This window comes from Vidua macroura, chromosome 1 (genome assembly GCF_024509145.1).
Source record: "Vidua macroura isolate BioBank_ID:100142 chromosome 1, ASM2450914v1, whole genome shotgun sequence".
NCBI lineage: Eukaryota > Metazoa > Chordata > Aves > Passeriformes > Viduidae > Vidua > Vidua macroura.
In genome coordinates this window covers 140,873,130-140,891,379 of record NC_071571.1, presented here as the reverse complement: position 1 = coordinate 140,891,379, position 18,250 = coordinate 140,873,130, and the positions used below count along the sequence as shown (strand labels likewise).

At 42.1% G+C, this 18,250-nt stretch overlaps 1 protein-coding gene and 1 long non-coding RNA gene across 2 annotated transcripts in view; both read left to right on the top strand.

Moving 5' to 3' along the window:
- The first annotated feature begins 3,898 nt into the window (after window positions 1–3,898).
- The window catches only part of ENPP2 (ectonucleotide pyrophosphatase/phosphodiesterase 2), a 71,423-nt gene continuing 57,071 nt past the window's right edge, over window positions 3,899–18,250 (top strand). The window contains 2 exon segments of the mRNA XM_053984672.1: window positions 3,899–3,979; window positions 3,981–4,136. Coding sequence (XP_053840647.1) covers window positions 3,914–3,979; window positions 3,981–4,136 — 222 coding nt within the window. The 5' untranslated portion in view covers window positions 3,899–3,913.
- LOC128811239 (uncharacterized) lies at window positions 8,067–10,347 on the top strand. Its single transcript, XR_008438271.1, has 3 exons — window positions 8,067–8,330; window positions 9,139–9,272; window positions 10,177–10,347. It is a non-coding gene; the product is annotated as an uncharacterized LOC128811239 (long non-coding RNA).

Genomic DNA, 18,250 nt, shown 5'->3' with positions numbered 1-18,250 from the left:
GTTATTGGAGCTGCAGAGAAACTCATAATGAAACAAAATCGCATGAGGTTGTACAGCAGGATGGCTGGATTAGGCAGTACACTAAGTAGTCCCCCAGGATATTTTTCAACTGCAACGCAAGCTCAGTGATCAAATATGGAACAGATTAACAGGAGGAGGGGTTGTATATTTCTTGTAAGTCACAATCTTCTTTTATTCATGACTATCTGCAGTGCAATTTTTTTGAAGCACTGGTTTTTATGGTTGATTTTAGTGCTGTAACACCCATGGCATATTAAGCTGCCAGTATAATTTTCTGATTAATTTATTTGCATCAATACTGTTTAAAATGAATGCAGTAAGTGCAGGGATTAAAAGAAGTTATGTTTAAAAATCTTAATTTCTAACCATCTGGTTTATCTGTAAACACAGCTTTTAAAAAGAGGATCTTAATGTTAACTCCAGAAATCCATATATAGTTGCTCAATGTGTGGCCTGATTTAATTATATAGCTATTCCCTCTGATTGCACAAGATCAAGAGATGTTCAGATTTCTGATTCTGATGAGAACAGCTGCTTTAAAGCTGAGCTTGTACAATCTTTTCTCCTATGTGTTCTGAATATTGAAAAATAAATAATATTTTTTATCCTTTTCATTAAACCTTTGCTACACATGAAAGCATGACCCTATGCCCCTTACAGTGAGTACTCTCCTCAATGCATTCGTTGTAAAATCAAATTCCTGAATTCCAGTATCCGAACCCAGTGTGCCAGGGAAGTTACCACTTTTGTTTTCATTACTTTGGATGTTTTCAAGATCAAAATAGGACCTTGGTGTCTGAAATGTCTTGCTTGCACCTATACCTGTGCAATTGCAGCCCTGCCCTGATCTGAGCAACTTGTGCCTTGCTGCTGCCTAAAGCCAAGTCCAGAAAGCAGATGCAACATCTCTGATCACAGCTCACTGAGGGTATGCTGCAGGGAGAGGCTCTTTGATATTTTCACAAGGGCATATAGTGATAGGGCAGGGAGAAATGGCTTCAAACGGAAAGAGGGCAGGTGCAGATTGGATATTAGGAAGGAATTTCTCACTAGACGAGTTTTAAAGTCCTTTCTGACCTAAACCATTCTATGATTCAGTGAAATGCAGTGATGGCCATAGCCTGTAAAAGAGTGGTGGTGGTGCTGCACAGATCACCTTTTAGGGATCCTAAATAACTCTTTATACACACACACATTTCAAAATTATGTTGATTTGGGTAGAAATCCATTCCCAAAGCCCTTCAGAACAGGCACTGGCTTCCACTTCCATCACTGTGTGTCCCTCTGCCCCAGGTCACGGCTCCTGCTTGAACTGAGGTAGCCAATTCTGAGGAAGCATTACCTAAAGCAATGCCCACTGCTCCTCATGACACCTAGGGACAACAGCATCTGTTTTACTAAATAGCCTGAATGTGTTTATACAGAGTGAGAGTTGCCTAAGATTTATTTTAATTGAGTATGACTCAAAAGTGAGTAGCTGTGTGACCAAGAATGTTGTGGCGTTAGGCTGATGTAAAGATTGACCAAAATATTTTAAGAGTGCAATGAATATATTGGGAAATGCTAAATCTTGCCAGTTCCTGCAAACCACGCTGAAGGGAGACTAAGTAGGGAAGCTTGTGCTTGTCTCCAAATACAAGTATATATTAACTCTGTAAATGTGGAGAAATAATTTAATTTATAATGTAGACATGTCTTTATTCAGCAGAACACTTGTAACAATAAGTTTAAGCCCCTCTGCTGTAGAACAGATTCTTTTTCATGGTGTAACAAATAATTAAAAGAGACAAGCTAAAATCAATGAAAAAAAATGGAAATTATATTTAAGTGAGATGGGGCTAAAAGGTTGGCAATGGCATGGCAGGCTGCACATTATCTTCTAAGGCTAGTGAGAGGCATCTTTTTTCACCATGGGATTCAAGCAAGTATTAGGAAGCAGAGTGTTGGGAACAGCCTGCTATGAGGTGGAGATCTGTGCATTTGCTAGTTTGTTTCTTCTTCTCTAGTACTTTTTTGCTCCCTTTGCTCAGATCTTTTGTGTTTAGACATTGCAGAATATATGTATATTTTAATTTGCTTGCATTCGTTACTTGTAGTACTCTTAACTGGATTTGTATCTAAAATTCTTGAAATTTTAATATTCCTCAAACACTTGAAATCTGTCTGCCTCTGTGTTCTCTGTGCATTATCAGGTGCTCTGTGCTGTCTTTCCAACAGAAGCCCTGTTTCATTTATGACAGGATCTATGCAATAGCTCCTCAAAGCTTTAATTTTATCCTCCTTTTCAATGTTCCCTCTCATGAAAGACTGATATTGAAGGAAGGGGCTGTAGGGAGTAGGGAGGATGGTTGGGTAGATTTCACAGTGGGGTTTGGGGTTTTTGGGGGATTGGGCTGAAATTTATTTCAGCACAAGAAATTTGCATTCCCAGCATGCTCAACACCACACTTTTTATGGGAGAGATGCAGGCTGTGTGTGCAACTGTGCTGAGGGAGTGGTGTATGACAGAGAGCCACGACAACACTCCTGGACCTGGCTGGGACTGTGAGCACCTTTTAAAATTCCTTTCCTTTGAAATAAACCTGCAGTGTGACCCATGGTCAGAGAAGGCCTCAAAGACATCCAGACAAGATGATCTCCAAAGAGCTCAGCTATTAAGTGTGAGCAAATTGCACACAGTGCTCAGCATACACATAGATCTCTTAGAGATTTATAACTTGGCAAAATTTGTATGGAATTTGGTAGCAATGAATGAATGTATTCATTTGACAAAGGCCATTCTTCCCTGGTCCCCAGGATCTGGTCTGTTGCTCCAGGGTATGTAAGCCTGAGATCTGTTTATGGAAAGGATAGATAATTTTGGTTAACATTTGTATAGAAAAGAACACATTCTTTGTTTTAATCTCAAAAATGTTCAGTGTATTTTGCTGAAAACTAAAAATAGATTAAAAACTCCCAACTCTTTTCAGCACAAAAATATCAGTGCAAATATAAGTTTGTCAGAGCAATAAACAGCAAAAATCAAGGTCTTATAAAGGAAAATTTGGCTAACCTGAGAGTCACACTGCTATTAACTTTCCCAGTAACGTAATAAATAAACACTCTGAGGGCCCATCACTTCACCTGCAGCATTCACTGCCATATCCCAAGGCAAAGGTGATAAATTCTGTCTTCACCCTTCCACCTCCAGCCCAGCTAGCACAATATTTAGACTTCATGCATGCTGTGTATTGACAGCCACTATTTTATACCCATTCAAGTAAGAAGCTTTCAAAATACTTTAAAATCACAGTTAAAATAAACAAAATTTTAATAAATTTATTTATAATAAATTAATTTAATAAAATGTAATACATTTAATAAAAGCCATTCCAATACATTAAAAACCCAAAGGCCCTGCTGTTGTTATCTGAATGCACAGAATTAAAATTATATGCACACTAGCAAAGGTGGCCTAAGCTTGGATGTGTTTGGAAGTGCTAGCCAGTGGAGGCTGGCTCAAGGCACGGGATTGGAAACTGGGGTACTCTGCTTTTGGAGTACTCTGTAATTAAATTCCTAAAAGCAGAAAAAGCACTCCAGATAGATCCTGGTGAAGGACTTTGCAAAGTGAAGAAAGTAGTCCTATCCTTTACTGAATAGCTCTATTAAAGGATGAGAAAAAGCTCAGCACCACCTTGTTATCTGCACATGACCTCTCCTGAGGCATCTGCGACACAAAATAAAATAGGAAATAAAAAGGACAGATTAAGCAAGGGCCGGAGAGTTCTGCATTTGAAAGCAGAGCTTCAGGACAGGGACACTTTCCAAAGAACCATTTCAGGCAAAGGTCACATGTATGCATATAAAATCATTCCTGAAAGCAGCGCCTTTGTCCCCCAGCTATCTCCCAATGGAGCCATTGTCCTGCCGGGGCAGCTGGCACCCTGACTTCAGCCACGCCGCACCGGGGCCGGGCCGCGGGGCAGCCCCCGGAGCCGGCCCGGGGCCGGGGCAGCCCGCGACCTCCCCGGGACATTCCCGGCCCAGCGCATCTGCCGGAGCCGCTCCAGCGCCAGAGCCAAGCGGTTTCCACGCCGAGCTTCAGACATGGAGAAAAAAGACCCGCTGGTACGGTAGGAGCATCTGCACTCCCCTTATGCCCTGCGTGTTTTCCTCGCTTGCCAAAGTATCCTTAAATAAATATAATTTACAAGCAAAGTCAGCTAATGAAGTAGCATGAATGTGGTTTTGCAGAATGCAGCTTGGATTGGGATTTGGCAAGTAGGAAGTCCTTCCAAAATGCATTCAGGGATGATGTTGAAAGTCCCCTGATTCATAATAAAAGAGAAAATATTATTTAATGCACAGAGAAGAAAATGTATTTTAGAAACCATAGTAGTTCTTGTATAGCTTGTTTTGCCTCCTGAAGATATCTCCTCTCTTAGCCTATTTAATATAAACTGCTTTTCATATATGTTCTTACCTTATAGCAATATCAAAATTGGCATCCAGCACAGACATGAGCAAAATAGCTTGTGTTTTGTTTACATTTACCTCCTACAGTATTAATATTATACAAGTACATAAATATGAGTTTAGAACTCCTACATCACTTGGCTTTTGATTTATATTAAAATTTCCAGTGTCTGGAGCTTCACTGGTAAAGTTCTGGGCTTGAAGGCAATCTGTCTCAATAAAGTTCCTGTTACAGGTACCTCTCCCTAAGCCTTTTTCTCCAGGGGAACTATATGGATTTCTTTAATTAGGGTACTAACACTTCAAGTATCTGTATTTTTTTCCCATAACTCCCTGTGTAACTGTAGAGTGCTGATTAGAGAGACAAATTGGATAAGGAGCAATGAAACACTGCATGCCTCACAGTTTCTCTACTCATAATGGACTCATGATGATTTTGATTATTCTGATTTTGAAATATTAGTCTTGGGTCCTTCTTTCAAGTTTCTTTTGCTTCTGATTTGCTTAGATTTTGATTGCTTCTAATTTCTGTTGATCTATGCAAGCTTCCTGTCAGCATGTGTCAGTGCTGTGCACGCTGTTCCTTATTGCCACCACATCTGTGATGGAAACTCTGAGCTCTGCAAGTGGAATTGGGACACTGAATTGTCCATGAGAAACAAAACAGGGAAATAGGGCATTTCAAGGGTGTCAGTTCTGCCTGAAGTTTAGATAAGTGCTTCAGCTCTCCCCCCACTGGACCTGTGGGGAGGTGGGTGGGGGCTGGCAGAGAGCAGTGGCTGTGCCTGTTGGATAGGGAGAGATACTGGGGGGTTGCCTGTACGTAAAAGAAAGTAAAGGTGACTGTGCCCCTAAGATTGGATGCCCACAGAGGACCTACTGTACCTGCTCAGGGACAGATAGAGACATTTTTAGATTAAGAGCTTCTCATGAAGTGCAAGGCTGGAGAAATGTTTCCTCCTAGGAGGCTGGCCTGTATAAGATGTTAAGAAAACGAAATAGTGCTCCATTTGTGTAGTAATATTTATTCTACAAAATCTTAGCTTATTTCAGAGGTTATAATATGAAGGTTAAACTATAAGTTTAATGTCACTGCAGCAAGGACATTTCCAATTATTCATCAAAGATGCCAGCTGAGTTTGAATGCCAGGCAGCTAAAGGTATGTTAGCATCATTATTGAAAGCTGGAGCTGTTCAGAGCAGTGCCTGCACTGCAGCCTTTACCAAAAGGATGCCAAATGAATCCTTTGATATTAGCTGAACTGGAGGTGGAGGTAATGAATATTTGTGAGAGATTAATGAAGTGGTGCATGAGACTGCTCCTGGCAGTGCTGAGGCTAGCACTGGCTTGTCCAAATTCCCATGGGCTATTGGAAATGCTCATTTATGGCACTTCCCCAGATTAATGGATCATTTATGGAAACACATCAAAACCTGATATTGCTGACACACCAGTAGCACAAACTGTTTTACAGGTGCTCACAAATCTGACATCATCCTTGACCTATGCCACACCTTGCTGGATGAGGGGTTTTGAGCCTCCCAGCACAGGTCTCCCCATGCCACCCACACCAGCCCAGCTGGGATGCACCCTCCCCTGTGCTCATCACTGGGTGAGATGACAACTGTGTTTGTAGGGAGCCAGACCAAATGATCTCACAGACTTTCTTTGTCTCAAAACTCAGGAAACTCTGTGTGCTCCACACAGAATAAAACAGAACAGGGTCACTGTTGCTTTAGTACACAAAAAAACCCATAAATATTGAAATAAATGCATATTGGCTCTATTACTTTTGGGGAACTATTTTCCTATTGTGTACAGTTGTTTAAATTCCATGAGAAAGATGCATGGTAAATGGTCTTTTGTCCTAGAAGGCTTCATGTTTCAAAGCACTGAAGTGATGAATTGCGTAGAAGTTCTAGTTGATAGTGCTGTATGTGAAAAACTGGATGAAAAGAGATTACAAATACCAGATAATAATAGGTATGCCCAGCTCCTGTCCTCTTGCCCTAAGCCAGATAGAACTTTTTTCCTATTGCAGCTGGATTACATCCATGGCTGGGAGATTGTGTCCTCAGATACCTGCTCCTCTAATACAGTTCCTAGCCAGCCATTTTCTTTTCATTTCTTTGTGGGGCTTCATGTCCTCCTTCCATACTGTTTTTCTTGTGAAGTAACTCAGAAGTCTTGTCCAAAAGCTTTCTCCTTTGTTTATCTAACTTCATCATTTCTTGTAGAGATTTTTACTAGGAAGCTGTGTTGGGTTGGCCTTGTCTGGCTGCCAGATGCCCTCTCTCATTCCCCCTCCTCAACAGGGCAGGGGGAGAAAATAAGATGGAAAAGCTCATGAATTGATATAAAGACAGGGAGATGACTTACCCAATTAGTGTCATGGGCAAAACAGACTCAACTTGGTAAAAATGAATTCAATTTTTTGCCATCTAAAATAGATTTAGGTAGTGGGAAGCAAATAAAAAAATTGAAACAGCACCATTCTTTCAGCTTTTCCCAGTTCTTCATTCCTTGTTCCTCCACCTCCCCACCATCCCAGACAGCACTGGGGGGATGACCAGTCCATAAGTCCCTCTCTGCTGCTCCCTCCTGCTCACACATCTCCCTGCCCCACTGTGGGGTCATTCAGGACAAACCTGCTTCTCGAAGGTATTTTCTGGTGGCTGCAGGAGAATCCCTGCTCTGGTGCCTGGAGCACCTCCTCCCCTCCTTCCTTGGTGACCTTGGTGCCTGCAGAGCTGTTTCTCTTACTTTCCCCCTCACTCACCACTACCTGCAGAGCGCTGTTTACCCTCTCCTGCTTTGTTCTACCCGGGGCGCCGCCATCTTGGCCTCACGAGGGGCTGTGAGGGCCTCAGCCCGTCCTGTGCTGGGACCGGTCCATGGCAGCCCCGGCCTCCCCACATAAGGCACTACTGCACGTGTTTCTGGATTCTCACCCTCTGTTCTTCTGCTTCCATGTATTTTTTTGGTTAAAGATTTTAACCTGAAAGCCTTCTAGTTTTGAAGACGTCTCTGGCTTTGCTGTCACTTAGCTCTTCACCAGTTTTATCTTCCTTTTTTTATTTTGAAGTGTTCTTGGAAACCTCACCTTGTCTATAACCTATTTTTTTTTTCTTTCCATGTCATCTGATGTAGAAATCTGCAGAAACACCACTGGTGGGACATGGCCAGGGTTGTTCCTGCCATTCTTTTCCTGAAGTCCTCCCTCCTGCAGCACCCGCCTCCCATCCCCCTCACTGAAATGTCACGTTTTATTCCCTTCACAGATTTCTGTTCCCTGCTGCTTGTTGTTAATGCCATGTTCAGCTGAAGTCCTGCCTTTCATATCTGTGGTGCTCAAAGAACTTGGGATATATGGATTCTCCTGGGTAATAATGCTTTGTTCATGCAGGCTTCTTGGTCTATGCCAAATTTCAAGCTTCTGGCTCTGCATTGGCACATGTGGCTGCCGGGACATGGCAGGATGAGCTGCTAAGGCTGCCAGGCTACACATGCACTAGCCAGCACTAGCCCACTAGTTCCCAGACACATCCATCCAGGGAATCACTCCAAATTTTACAGAGAGCCCTGTGCAAACCTGGGACAAGTTTGGAACACTTCCCTCAGCTGTTTTGCAAACAGCATAACAAAGTAGAGGGGAGGAATGACAGCCCAGGGACACCTCATCCCAAACCCTGAATTTTCAATTAGTTGATTACAGCAACTGGGCTCTGCAGAATTGCCCCAGACTGCTTAATTTAGTCCTTGAGGCAGGAGACTTTGGTGCAGCAGGATGCACCAGCATTCATGACAAATAGCAAGAAAAAAGGACAAAGACGCTGAAGTGAATTCCAAGGTAGGAGTTACTATCCATAGCACATTTGTGGATTTGAACCTATTGCTGTGTATTTCACCCTGCTGAAAAATATTTTAAGTAGCATTAGCTGTATGTCCCTGGTGCTGTTGATGAATGTGACAGCTTGAAAACCTTTTCTGGCCAGTGGCAGGAGAAAGGGGGAATGGGACAAGGGTTTTTGGACAGGATGGTGGTGAGGAACCTGTGTTGTGGCAGCAGCAAAGGGGGACCAGCCTTGCACCAAATTTAATGCTGGAGCTACCAAAGGGGACAGGGAAACTGTGATTGCAACTGCAAGGACTGTAACAAATCAGTGCCCCTCCAGCTGCACCAGCCCATGATTTGGTGTGTCAGCATTGGCCTCAGATGTGAGTGGGATGGTGGGAACTGGCACCCATCTGTATCAGGACCAGTGAAGGATGGTCAGTGAAATATTTAGAGAGTTCACAGGCTGTATAAAGAGAAATTATGGCTTGGTTCAACCATCTTTGGAGAAAGAAGAGTATGAGTTTGTGGCTGCAATCTGGTACCTGCACCAGGTGACACTAGAAGAGAGGAACGGCTTCCTCAATCATTTCAGGCATTCCTCAAAAGCTCTTCGCACACCCACAATGAATTTTGGCTGGGACAATCATAAACACCCATAAACATGAACATGAACATAAACATGTCTGTAAACTGAGCATCCGGTGGATGAAAATATGGTCATTATGAGGGTAAGATAAAATGTACTGATGAAACAATATTTTGTAAATAATTAAGTTGCCATCACCCATAAATGCCTGTTTTCGTTTCTTTCCATGCTGAGGCTGAGCAGCTAAAGTGGCAGTGAAGACAATAGGCAAATCCCAGAAAAGGTCACCCCTCCAGCTTGGACAGAGGGAATGCTGTAAGATGAAGTGAAATTCCCTTGGTGCTGATGACCCGTCATCTAGGAGAAATGTAAGAAGCCCTTAAGTGCCTTTGGGATATCCAGAATAATAGGATTCCTTTCCCTGCTCAGGGGAACAGCATTTCTTTGTATCTTCCTTGTAAATGACAGGATTGTACCAGAGAATCTAAGTCCTCACTTACAGGAAACAACCTGAAGGGTCCCAGTCTCAGCCTGTTGCCAAGTCCAAAAGCACTGACCCAGGACATTTCTGCTTGACTACATAAATTCAGTGCACCTAAAGATGCTCTACGTTTTGACATTCTCTAACATATAATGGACTTGTGCAGTAAAGTACAACTGAAAGAGCATTAGCAATAAGGCAGAGATCACAAGGATGTTTTTCTCCTTCCAATCCCCACAACAGCAGGAACAAGAAGGAGAATCCCTTTTGGAGTCTCCAAAGCTCTGTTTTCCTAATATATTTTGTCTCTTTTCACCCTCAACACTAAGATGTCTTTTCTGCCCTCCCATTGCTCTGCCAAGCCAGCCCAGCATTTCCCACAGATGGCAGGAGACAGCTGTGACAGCACTGGATATTGGGTACCCTTCATCTATTGTGCTGTCCTAGCAGTTGCTGTTGGCAGCATCGAGTCTGGTTTGTGTGTTGAATCTGCCACTTCTCAGAAAGTTTCCTGTGCCTCTGCCCTGTGCCTTCTGTCCTGCGGTCTGACTGTATTTCCACCTGCCCTTATACAATGGCTTCCACATCTGAGCAGGGACAGCAGGCACTGGAGGCCCTCCCTGCAGCTGGTGAAGGAGATGTCCCTGCTCTCTTCACCACAGCAGTAGTTTACTCAAGTCTTTTTTACATGGGTTGGATCATGTGTTGCTATCAAAATTGTTTGGTTTCAGTGTCTTGGAGAAGGGTTAGCCATGGACAATGAAAAGATAATAAATTAAATAGTTTTGCAGGCTTTCTGTGGATGCCCAGGAACATCTGTCTCTGCCATGGAAATCTTCAACAAGTATAATTTTAAACTGGTTTCAGTCTTGTCTGCTGTGAAAAGGACATTTACCAGGGTGGGGAGCCTTCTCTGAAGGCTAAGCAGAGCAGAGCAGAGCTGCTGTTGGACTACAGCAGTCAGCAATCACTAAACCAATGAATTATTTCTTTCTGAAAGTCTTGTTTTGCTAAATAAAAAGGCGAAATATGAGTTAAACAAAGCTTAACTCAGTAAGATTATTTGCTTTAAAATAATGAAGAAATCTATTAATATTTAAGTGACCTGCATTTCCCTGCAGTTTACTTGTTTAATGCATGAGAAAAAATACTTTATTCCTTTCCAAAGTTTTATGCTGAGAAAGTGAAAAAAGTATTTGCCTAAAACCCCCTGGTAATCCTTATGCAAACCAATGCAGAGTTGCATAGTTTTGATTACTAGCATTTTTCTTCATTATTTTTATATTGCATTCCTGCCGACTTTGAAATTTATTCAGTTACACATTATGATATGGGTTTTAAAAACAATCATTCAGCAATGGATCACATTGTTTAGTTGTTGAAATGTTGCCTATACTTTTTTCACCCGTAGAAAACAGGGAGTACTGTTCCAACAGGATGTTTTTCCCTTTGTACTTACATTTGTCATCTTTGCACTCAGCTAAAATCAGAAAAAAAAAATGTGACCTTCAACTGAACTTGTGGTGACATGTTTCAACTTAGGAAAATTTGTGATGCTTGGAAAGTGGCCCATCTGTCCGAAATGACCCAAAAAGCAAGATGCAATTGTTTTACACTTTTGTGCTTTGCCATTATAGCAGGCAGCAGCAGATGCCTATTAAGAAATGCAGAGTGTTTAGTGAATGCTGCGGTGACACCATTCCTCTGGGAGCAGAGGGAGTGAGGGGACAGCAGAGCTTGTCCCTGCCCCCTCCCTGCTCCCCTGCTCACAGATGCTGGATGCTTCTCAGTTACTAGGCCCAGCTCAGGGCTCAGAAGCAGCAGCAGTTTGCAGCTCACTGTGTCTCACTGCTGCCAGGGCTGAAGACCTGGGCAGGAAACTCATCCAACTGTAAAACCTGGCAAAGGAAGGGAAGTTTTTAACCTGTTTTGATTTGCAGTGTATCTCTAGAAATGGTTGGGGTGAGAGGATGGAAGAGTTGCCAGTCTGCTAGGACTGGAGGTAGATAGACATGAGGTATCTGGATTCTATTTGCTGGGTTTATTTCTGTTCTGAAGGAAATGGCCAGAAAAGCCAGTTATTTCCAAGGTGTGGAAATATCTCACCCCTCTCAACAGCTAGGGATAGCTTTAAAAGATGTGTCTTTCAAGTATGAGATAAATCAGTACATCAAAAAAAGGGCTGCAGATGGGATTAAGTTTATTAACATGTTAGCTGTGTCCCCATTTTATGCAATTTTCTATGAACAAAAGCCTGGACAGTTCCTGTTGTATCTTCTGCCACATAAATGTTCATGTGGCCAGTGAATCAGATCAGGCAGTTTAGGCAGCGTTTAATAATTGTTGTTTTTCTCTTTAAGAGGACATCTCTTCTTCATCAGCTGTCCTAATTTCTTCACGATTTCCTTCTCTTTGTATTGGACTGATTTAGTGGTGTAGACCTGCAGTCCTTATGCAAATTAAATAGATCTGCTTGAGTCAGGCTCATGCTCATGTGAAGTAGGTTCAAACCCCAGAAGGCCCTCAGCCTTTTTTTTTATTTAGTTGTCTTAACTGTAACACTGCCACGGTCTGTTCTATGTTCATGCATTTATTTACCATGCCAAAAAAAAGCTTTAGGTGGAAACACACATCACCATAACAGCAGCCAATTCTTCAGCCTTAGATGCCTGTTATACGTAGAACCAGGAGGAAAATGTGACCACCTGAAGGCATGTCCCTACTTGTGTGGGAATCCTGTTTCCAGCCTGACCCCACTTTGATCTTTCTGGAGAAGTACTGATGCTGCAAAAAAAGCCTCAGCTGCAGGCAAGTTGAGAACAATATTTCTTGTGACATATCTCTTTAAACTCAAATCAAATAGGATTTTGCTGTTTTGAAAATATCAGTGTGGGTTTTTTTTAAGATTAAGTAGGAGAAAGATATTAATTAAAATATTTCTTTTTTGATCCAAGTACTGAAAACATGAAAAAATACTTCAAATAAACAGAAACTCTTGTTTGCAAAGAAAACAAAGTAAACAGTATTAATTATATCCACATTTTATTTGTAGGGGAGAGACTAGCACTTGGAAATTTTTTAATCATATCCAAACCTTGACCTTGAAAATGTGCCAAAATAGAGTTTGAGCTGAGGGTAAATGTAATCAAGTCAGAGAGATTTGTTACAGGGTTATTGTAGAAGTCCCCACAAGAAGTTTTATATACCCAGGAGATTCAAAGCTAATATTCTACTGAGAAAGGTTTGAACATGGTAAAGAATGTACATAGAAATTAGAAAAAGAAACTGGAAATATTATTTGAAGTCTAGAAAACCTGCTTTTTACATCTTTAAGTAGCTTTCCCATCCTTGTGGTTTTTTTTTTGTTTGTTTGTTTTTGTTGTTTTTTTTTTAAGCTTTTTTCACTGCTGTTTGTTAATTTTTGTTTCGGTTGTTTTTTTTTTTGTTTTTTTTTTTATTTAGCTTCAATTCATTATTTTAAAGGGGCTATGTTTTTTGTGGGATGTAATAGGTTGTATCACTTGTAAAATTCAAATAAATTAACAGTGATTGTGTGTGGCATATGCAAGGTACCATGCAAGGCCCTTGAAACCTCCAGACTGCTGTCTTGGGGGTAGGCGGGGGGGATTCCACACCACTGAAATCTACAGCTCTTTGAAAAAGACCGCTGTAAAGCTGTTAATGGGTTCCTGTGACACCCATATCAAGCACTGGAAAACAAGAGTGAGGACTTGAATACACAGCTTTTATGGGCTGTGCTAAAAACACATATGGGCCCTGTGGCTCCATGTTTCACTCCTTCATATTCTCCCTGTTTCATCACAGAACAATTTTTATTCTGCTGTTGCTAGAATTTTTATATATGACTATCTTAAGAAATACATTTAATATAATAATAATAACACATAGTCAGTGCATTTTAGTGAAGTGCTTGAGCTGCTTCATAATAGTGATATTGTCCAGAAACTGAATTGGGTATATGTTAGTTTCTTTGAAGATGAGATATGGGACTGGTGTAAATGTTGCTGCTGTGGTGTATGGCTCACAGTGAGAGGTGTAATACCCTGCCTTGGAGTGGGTGGTGTATTAGTTGTGGTACTGCTGGGAGAGAGACAAGCATTCAAGCACCCAAAGGTTTCTCCAGGTCACTGAAAACTCCTCTCCTCTTTCCAGCTGACCTGACTCTCCTGCTAAAAGACATAACCTCACTTGTAAACCTTATTCTGCCTGTATGCCACCACAAATGGTGATTGTGTGTGGAGGGTGCACTTGGGCTAAGACCCCTCCACAGGCATCATAGGCAGCTTCTGGAGCTGCAGTGCTGTCACCAAATCCACGGTCCTCACTGAACTGCTGAAGTTGTTGTATCTGATGTGGGGTGTGAGAAAATTTATTTCTCTACTGCATTATGTCCTCCTTTTTCTCACCAGGCTGCTCACCAGCGTTTCAGTCATTATCCCAGTGAGTATACAAATGTTTTACAAAAGTAAAGCAGAGACAGGGACTCGAGTCCTCCCCTGGCCAGAAGTGGTTCCTCTTCTGTCTCTGGGTAGACAGAACTCAGTTTCAGCCAGGCGTGAACCCACTGTCCCTGTGTTTTGAGCAGGACACGTACACGAGGGTGAGGTGAGGTGAGGTGAGGAGGGGTGCAATATGCTTTGCAGGTCGATGTGCTGTGCTGGTGGTACTCAGTGAGTTTTGGCTGTATATGGGTGCTCTCCCCCCAGCCCTGTGAACCCTGCAGGCCTTATAATAGGATGCCCAGAAATGTTGATGGGCCTATATGTGCCTAAGGCACTTCATGCTTCAGGGGTTGGGCTGCAGCAAACTGCAATTTTGAAGACTTTAATTTGTCCACGATTGTCCCTGAGGGTCTGGCACTGCTTTATGGGCCTTCTTGGCCAAGAAAGTCATCCTCAGCACAGCCCTCCAGGGCACCAGGCACTATCATTTGCATACCATTCCCCTCGGGGCAGTGATGAGCAGACAGATAATTTAAGACTGGTGGTGTTTTGAGAAACTGTGGTGAGGAGGGTGTGCTTTCATGTGAGCACAGCCTGGTTTGTGGGTCTCCCCAGGCTCATGGGGTAGCAGAGGGCATAGTGGTGCAGCTCCTTGGCAGTCAGTCCTGTGTCTTCTGAAGTTCCACCTGAATGTGAGGAAGAACTTACTGTGAGAGTGACTGGAGCAAGCTGGAACAAGCTGCCCAGAGAGGCTGTGGAATCTCCTTCTCTGGATATATTCACCATCCTTAGAAATGTGCTCTAGGGAATCCTGTTTGATTAGGGAGGTTGGACGAGATGACCTCCAGTGGTCCCTTACAACTTTAATCATTCTCTGAGTCTGTAATAAAAATGTGGTTTAAAGTCCTTTATACACAGGAATCAGCTCTACTTGATATGTTGTGCCTCTGACATTGTTAAGACTCAGGGTGTCTTCAGTAAGGTACTCAACTCTTCCCATGTCCACTCTGGCTGTTGGAAATTCATTTGGTTTCCCAGTGCTTGTACTTGAGTATGAGTGATGTGGATACAACTTGAATTTCTATGGTTTGTCCAAAGGTTTTGTTCCTTGAAATTGCTATTTTTTGCACTCAACTGACTGTTTTTCTTGGCCACAACTATACGTGGATGCTGTGTTTGGGAGGATGACAGCTCTGAGGCACTACAGAGAGAGAGAGAAATCCTTCACCTTTCTGTCTTTCATGTCGCTGTCAACCCTACTGGAGGCTTTCACCCTGGTCCCCCAGTCACCCCATGCATCCAGAATCCAGTGCAAAGTTGACAGGAGTAGCTAAAAAGGCTCATTTTATTGGAGTCCACTCCATCCCCAACCTCTGACTCAGCCAGTATTCTTGATTTCTCTGCATTCCTTTTCTCATAAAAAAAACTGCTCAAGAAAAACTAGTTTATGTAAGACTGCCTTGCTTATATTAACTCTCTGGAATAGCCTTTGAATCCACTTCCCATAGCATTCTTCTGGAGAAATTGGCTATTCATGAGCTGGGTGGGTAGCCTCTTCACTGGATTAAAAAACTGGCTGGATGGCTGGGCCCAGAGAGTTAAATCCAGTTGGTGTCCAGTCACCAAGGCTCAGTACTGGGGTCAGTTATGTTTAATATCTTTAATGACGACCTGGACAAGGGGCTTGAGGGCACCCTCAGTCAGTTTGTTGCCCAGCAGAAAAGGGCCTGGGAGAGCTGATCAACAGTGGCTGAACATGAGCCATTGTGTGCCCAGGTAGCCAAGGCAGCCAACGTCATCCTGGCCTGGATCAGAAATAGTGTGGCCAGCAGGGCAGTGACCTGGTGCTGGGGAGGTTGCACCTTGAAGCCTGAGTTCACTTCTAAGCCCCTCACTTCAAAAAGGACATTGAGGAGCTGGAGCATGTCCAGAGGAGGGAAACAGAGCTGGAGGAGGGTCTGGAGCACAGATGAGGAGAAACTGAGGGAGCTGGGTGTGTTTAGCCTGGAGAAAAGGAGGTTCAGGGAAGACCTTATCACTATTTACAACTGCCTGAAAGGAGGCTGCAGCCAGGTGGAGTTTGTTCTCTTCTTCCAAGTAACACATAATAGGATGATACAAAATGGCCTCAGCTTGTAGCAAGGGAGGTTTAGACTGGATATTAGGAAAATTTTCTTCACAGAAATTGTTGTCAAACTGCCCAGGGAAGCTGGTGGAGTCACTATCCCTGGAGGTATTTAAAAGACGTTTAGGTGTGGCACTTAGGGACGTGGTTTAGTGGTGGACATGGGTTTGGACTCAGTGATCTTAATGTTTTTTTCCAATCTAAACGATTCTGTGACTCTGTGAATGTTTGTAACTGGAAATGGTACAGCACGAACGTCTCCTGTGAGGCGCCATCTGGTGCCTCGTTGTAAGCTTTGCATCCCGTGTTAAATAATCAGTGTAATCATACAAGCCTGAAAAGTCAAAGGCCAATTTTTATGCACGAAAACTGAGGAAGAGACATTTCATATCCTGATGATCTTGTTAAAATTCCTTTTTAACGTGTTTCATTTAAGCCTTAAAACTTCCACTGAATTGTTGAATTCAGTGGGCCAGGAATACATTATTTCAGCTTTAATCCTTTCTTTTCTGATTAGTAAAATAGCAGTTGGTTGCTGAAAAATTAGTTGCCACTGATTCAAACAGTGAAATTTTTCCTGAACAAAATCATTAGATCTTGTTTATGCTAATAAGCTCCTTTTGAATCTGTGGGATAGCTTCAGGCACAATCCTTGTGACAAAAAGAACATTGTGCGTCTGACTACATTCAGTTCAGAGCTACTAGAAAATGTCTTACATAACAAAGATGAAAAAGATTAGCCGTTTCAGAGTAATCATCTATGGTTCTAAAGGACATTACAAAGGAGCTTAATTAATTTAATATACTTGTAACATGGACTAGGAAACATAAAATAAGCTCTTCTATTTATGTACAATTGTGCAGTTTGCAAGTTCCAGAGATGTTATATGAATGGAAGAATGAAATATGTATGTATGTTTAAATTAGTAGAAGTCATTCATAATGCTGTATTTTTTTTTTGTTTTGTTTTGTTTTATTTGTTAAGGGTTTTTTTTCTGAATGGCCATTTTTAACATATGTAGGAACTTTCAAAAAAACAGAGGACCTGTGTGTTAGGAAGATATACAGGAACAGCAAAGGCTCTGAAATGGAGAGCATCTCAGAGACTTCATGTATTGGTTTGAGCACGCAAAATTGGCCACCTGATTTGAAAAGTCCATTGCGTTTTGCCTGAGTCCCTTTGTGATCCAAAGGTCCTAGACTGGAGGAGAGTTTGAGGCTGCTGATTCCCATACTTTGCTCTGAAACCATGAACTTCATTAGCTAAGATACATAGGCAACACCTTTGAGCAATTTCATTTGTGACACTTTAGGTTTCCCTTCTGCTGTGGACATACACTGCTGTACTTACCTAGTGTTTGGGGATGAAGTTGTTTAACCACAGGATATACCAGAGGCTAAGGGTGAAGAGTTTTATAGGAACAGCTAGTAAAACCTTTGATGATTACTTTTCTTTAGACCTCTATGCACAGCTTTTTGCTGGAAAAATAGTGCCTATTGCAACCTTTTTTTTTTTTTTTCAGCCCAGCTAGTGATAAAGTGAACATTAGAAGATGGGTCTTGAATACATAGTCTCAGTTTGTGCAAGGAAAACGAATACAATGTCCTCGTGTAGGAATTTTCAAGCTAATTACATTGCCTTGAGCCTTGCAATGCAAAGTTGCAGCTGCACAATGGAGCCACTTTTGGTTAAGAAACTGCATAAAAAAGGATCAGGTCCTAGAAAAGGCTGGCAGGCTGACACTTGGGCGGCAAAGAGAAGGGATTTTTAGATTCTCCTGTAAAGCTGCATGGTAGGGGAGTTATTTCAGCAGGTAAAAGTTACCTCTAAACAAAGTTCAAAATTGTATGTGTTTAATACTGCAAAATATTTTAAAGAAAACTGAACTGTGTCTTTCAATGCTAGTATAGAATATGGGACAGGTCCCAAGGGAAGCTCAGTCCACCCGAGGGCTTACAAACCTTGACTCTGTCCCTTTAAATGTAATTGTTAGTAAACACTTTCATGAAAGAAGCTTTCATCAGAGAAAAAAAAAAAAAGTGGCAAACTACAGTGGTAAATAATTTGCCTTGGCAAATAATATTTAAGCCACTGATTTGAACCGTAATTCTGTTCAGCATTATCATTTGCTTTGTAAATAAAAGTGCTTATCCAAACAGCCAAGTTTTCTGTTGATGAAAATGGGGAAATGTGGGGCAGAGGGAACGTGTCACTTCCCTTCCTTTCTGGAAGTCTGGGGTTTCCAGCTATTCAGATGAAACTGCTTTTGTTTCCAT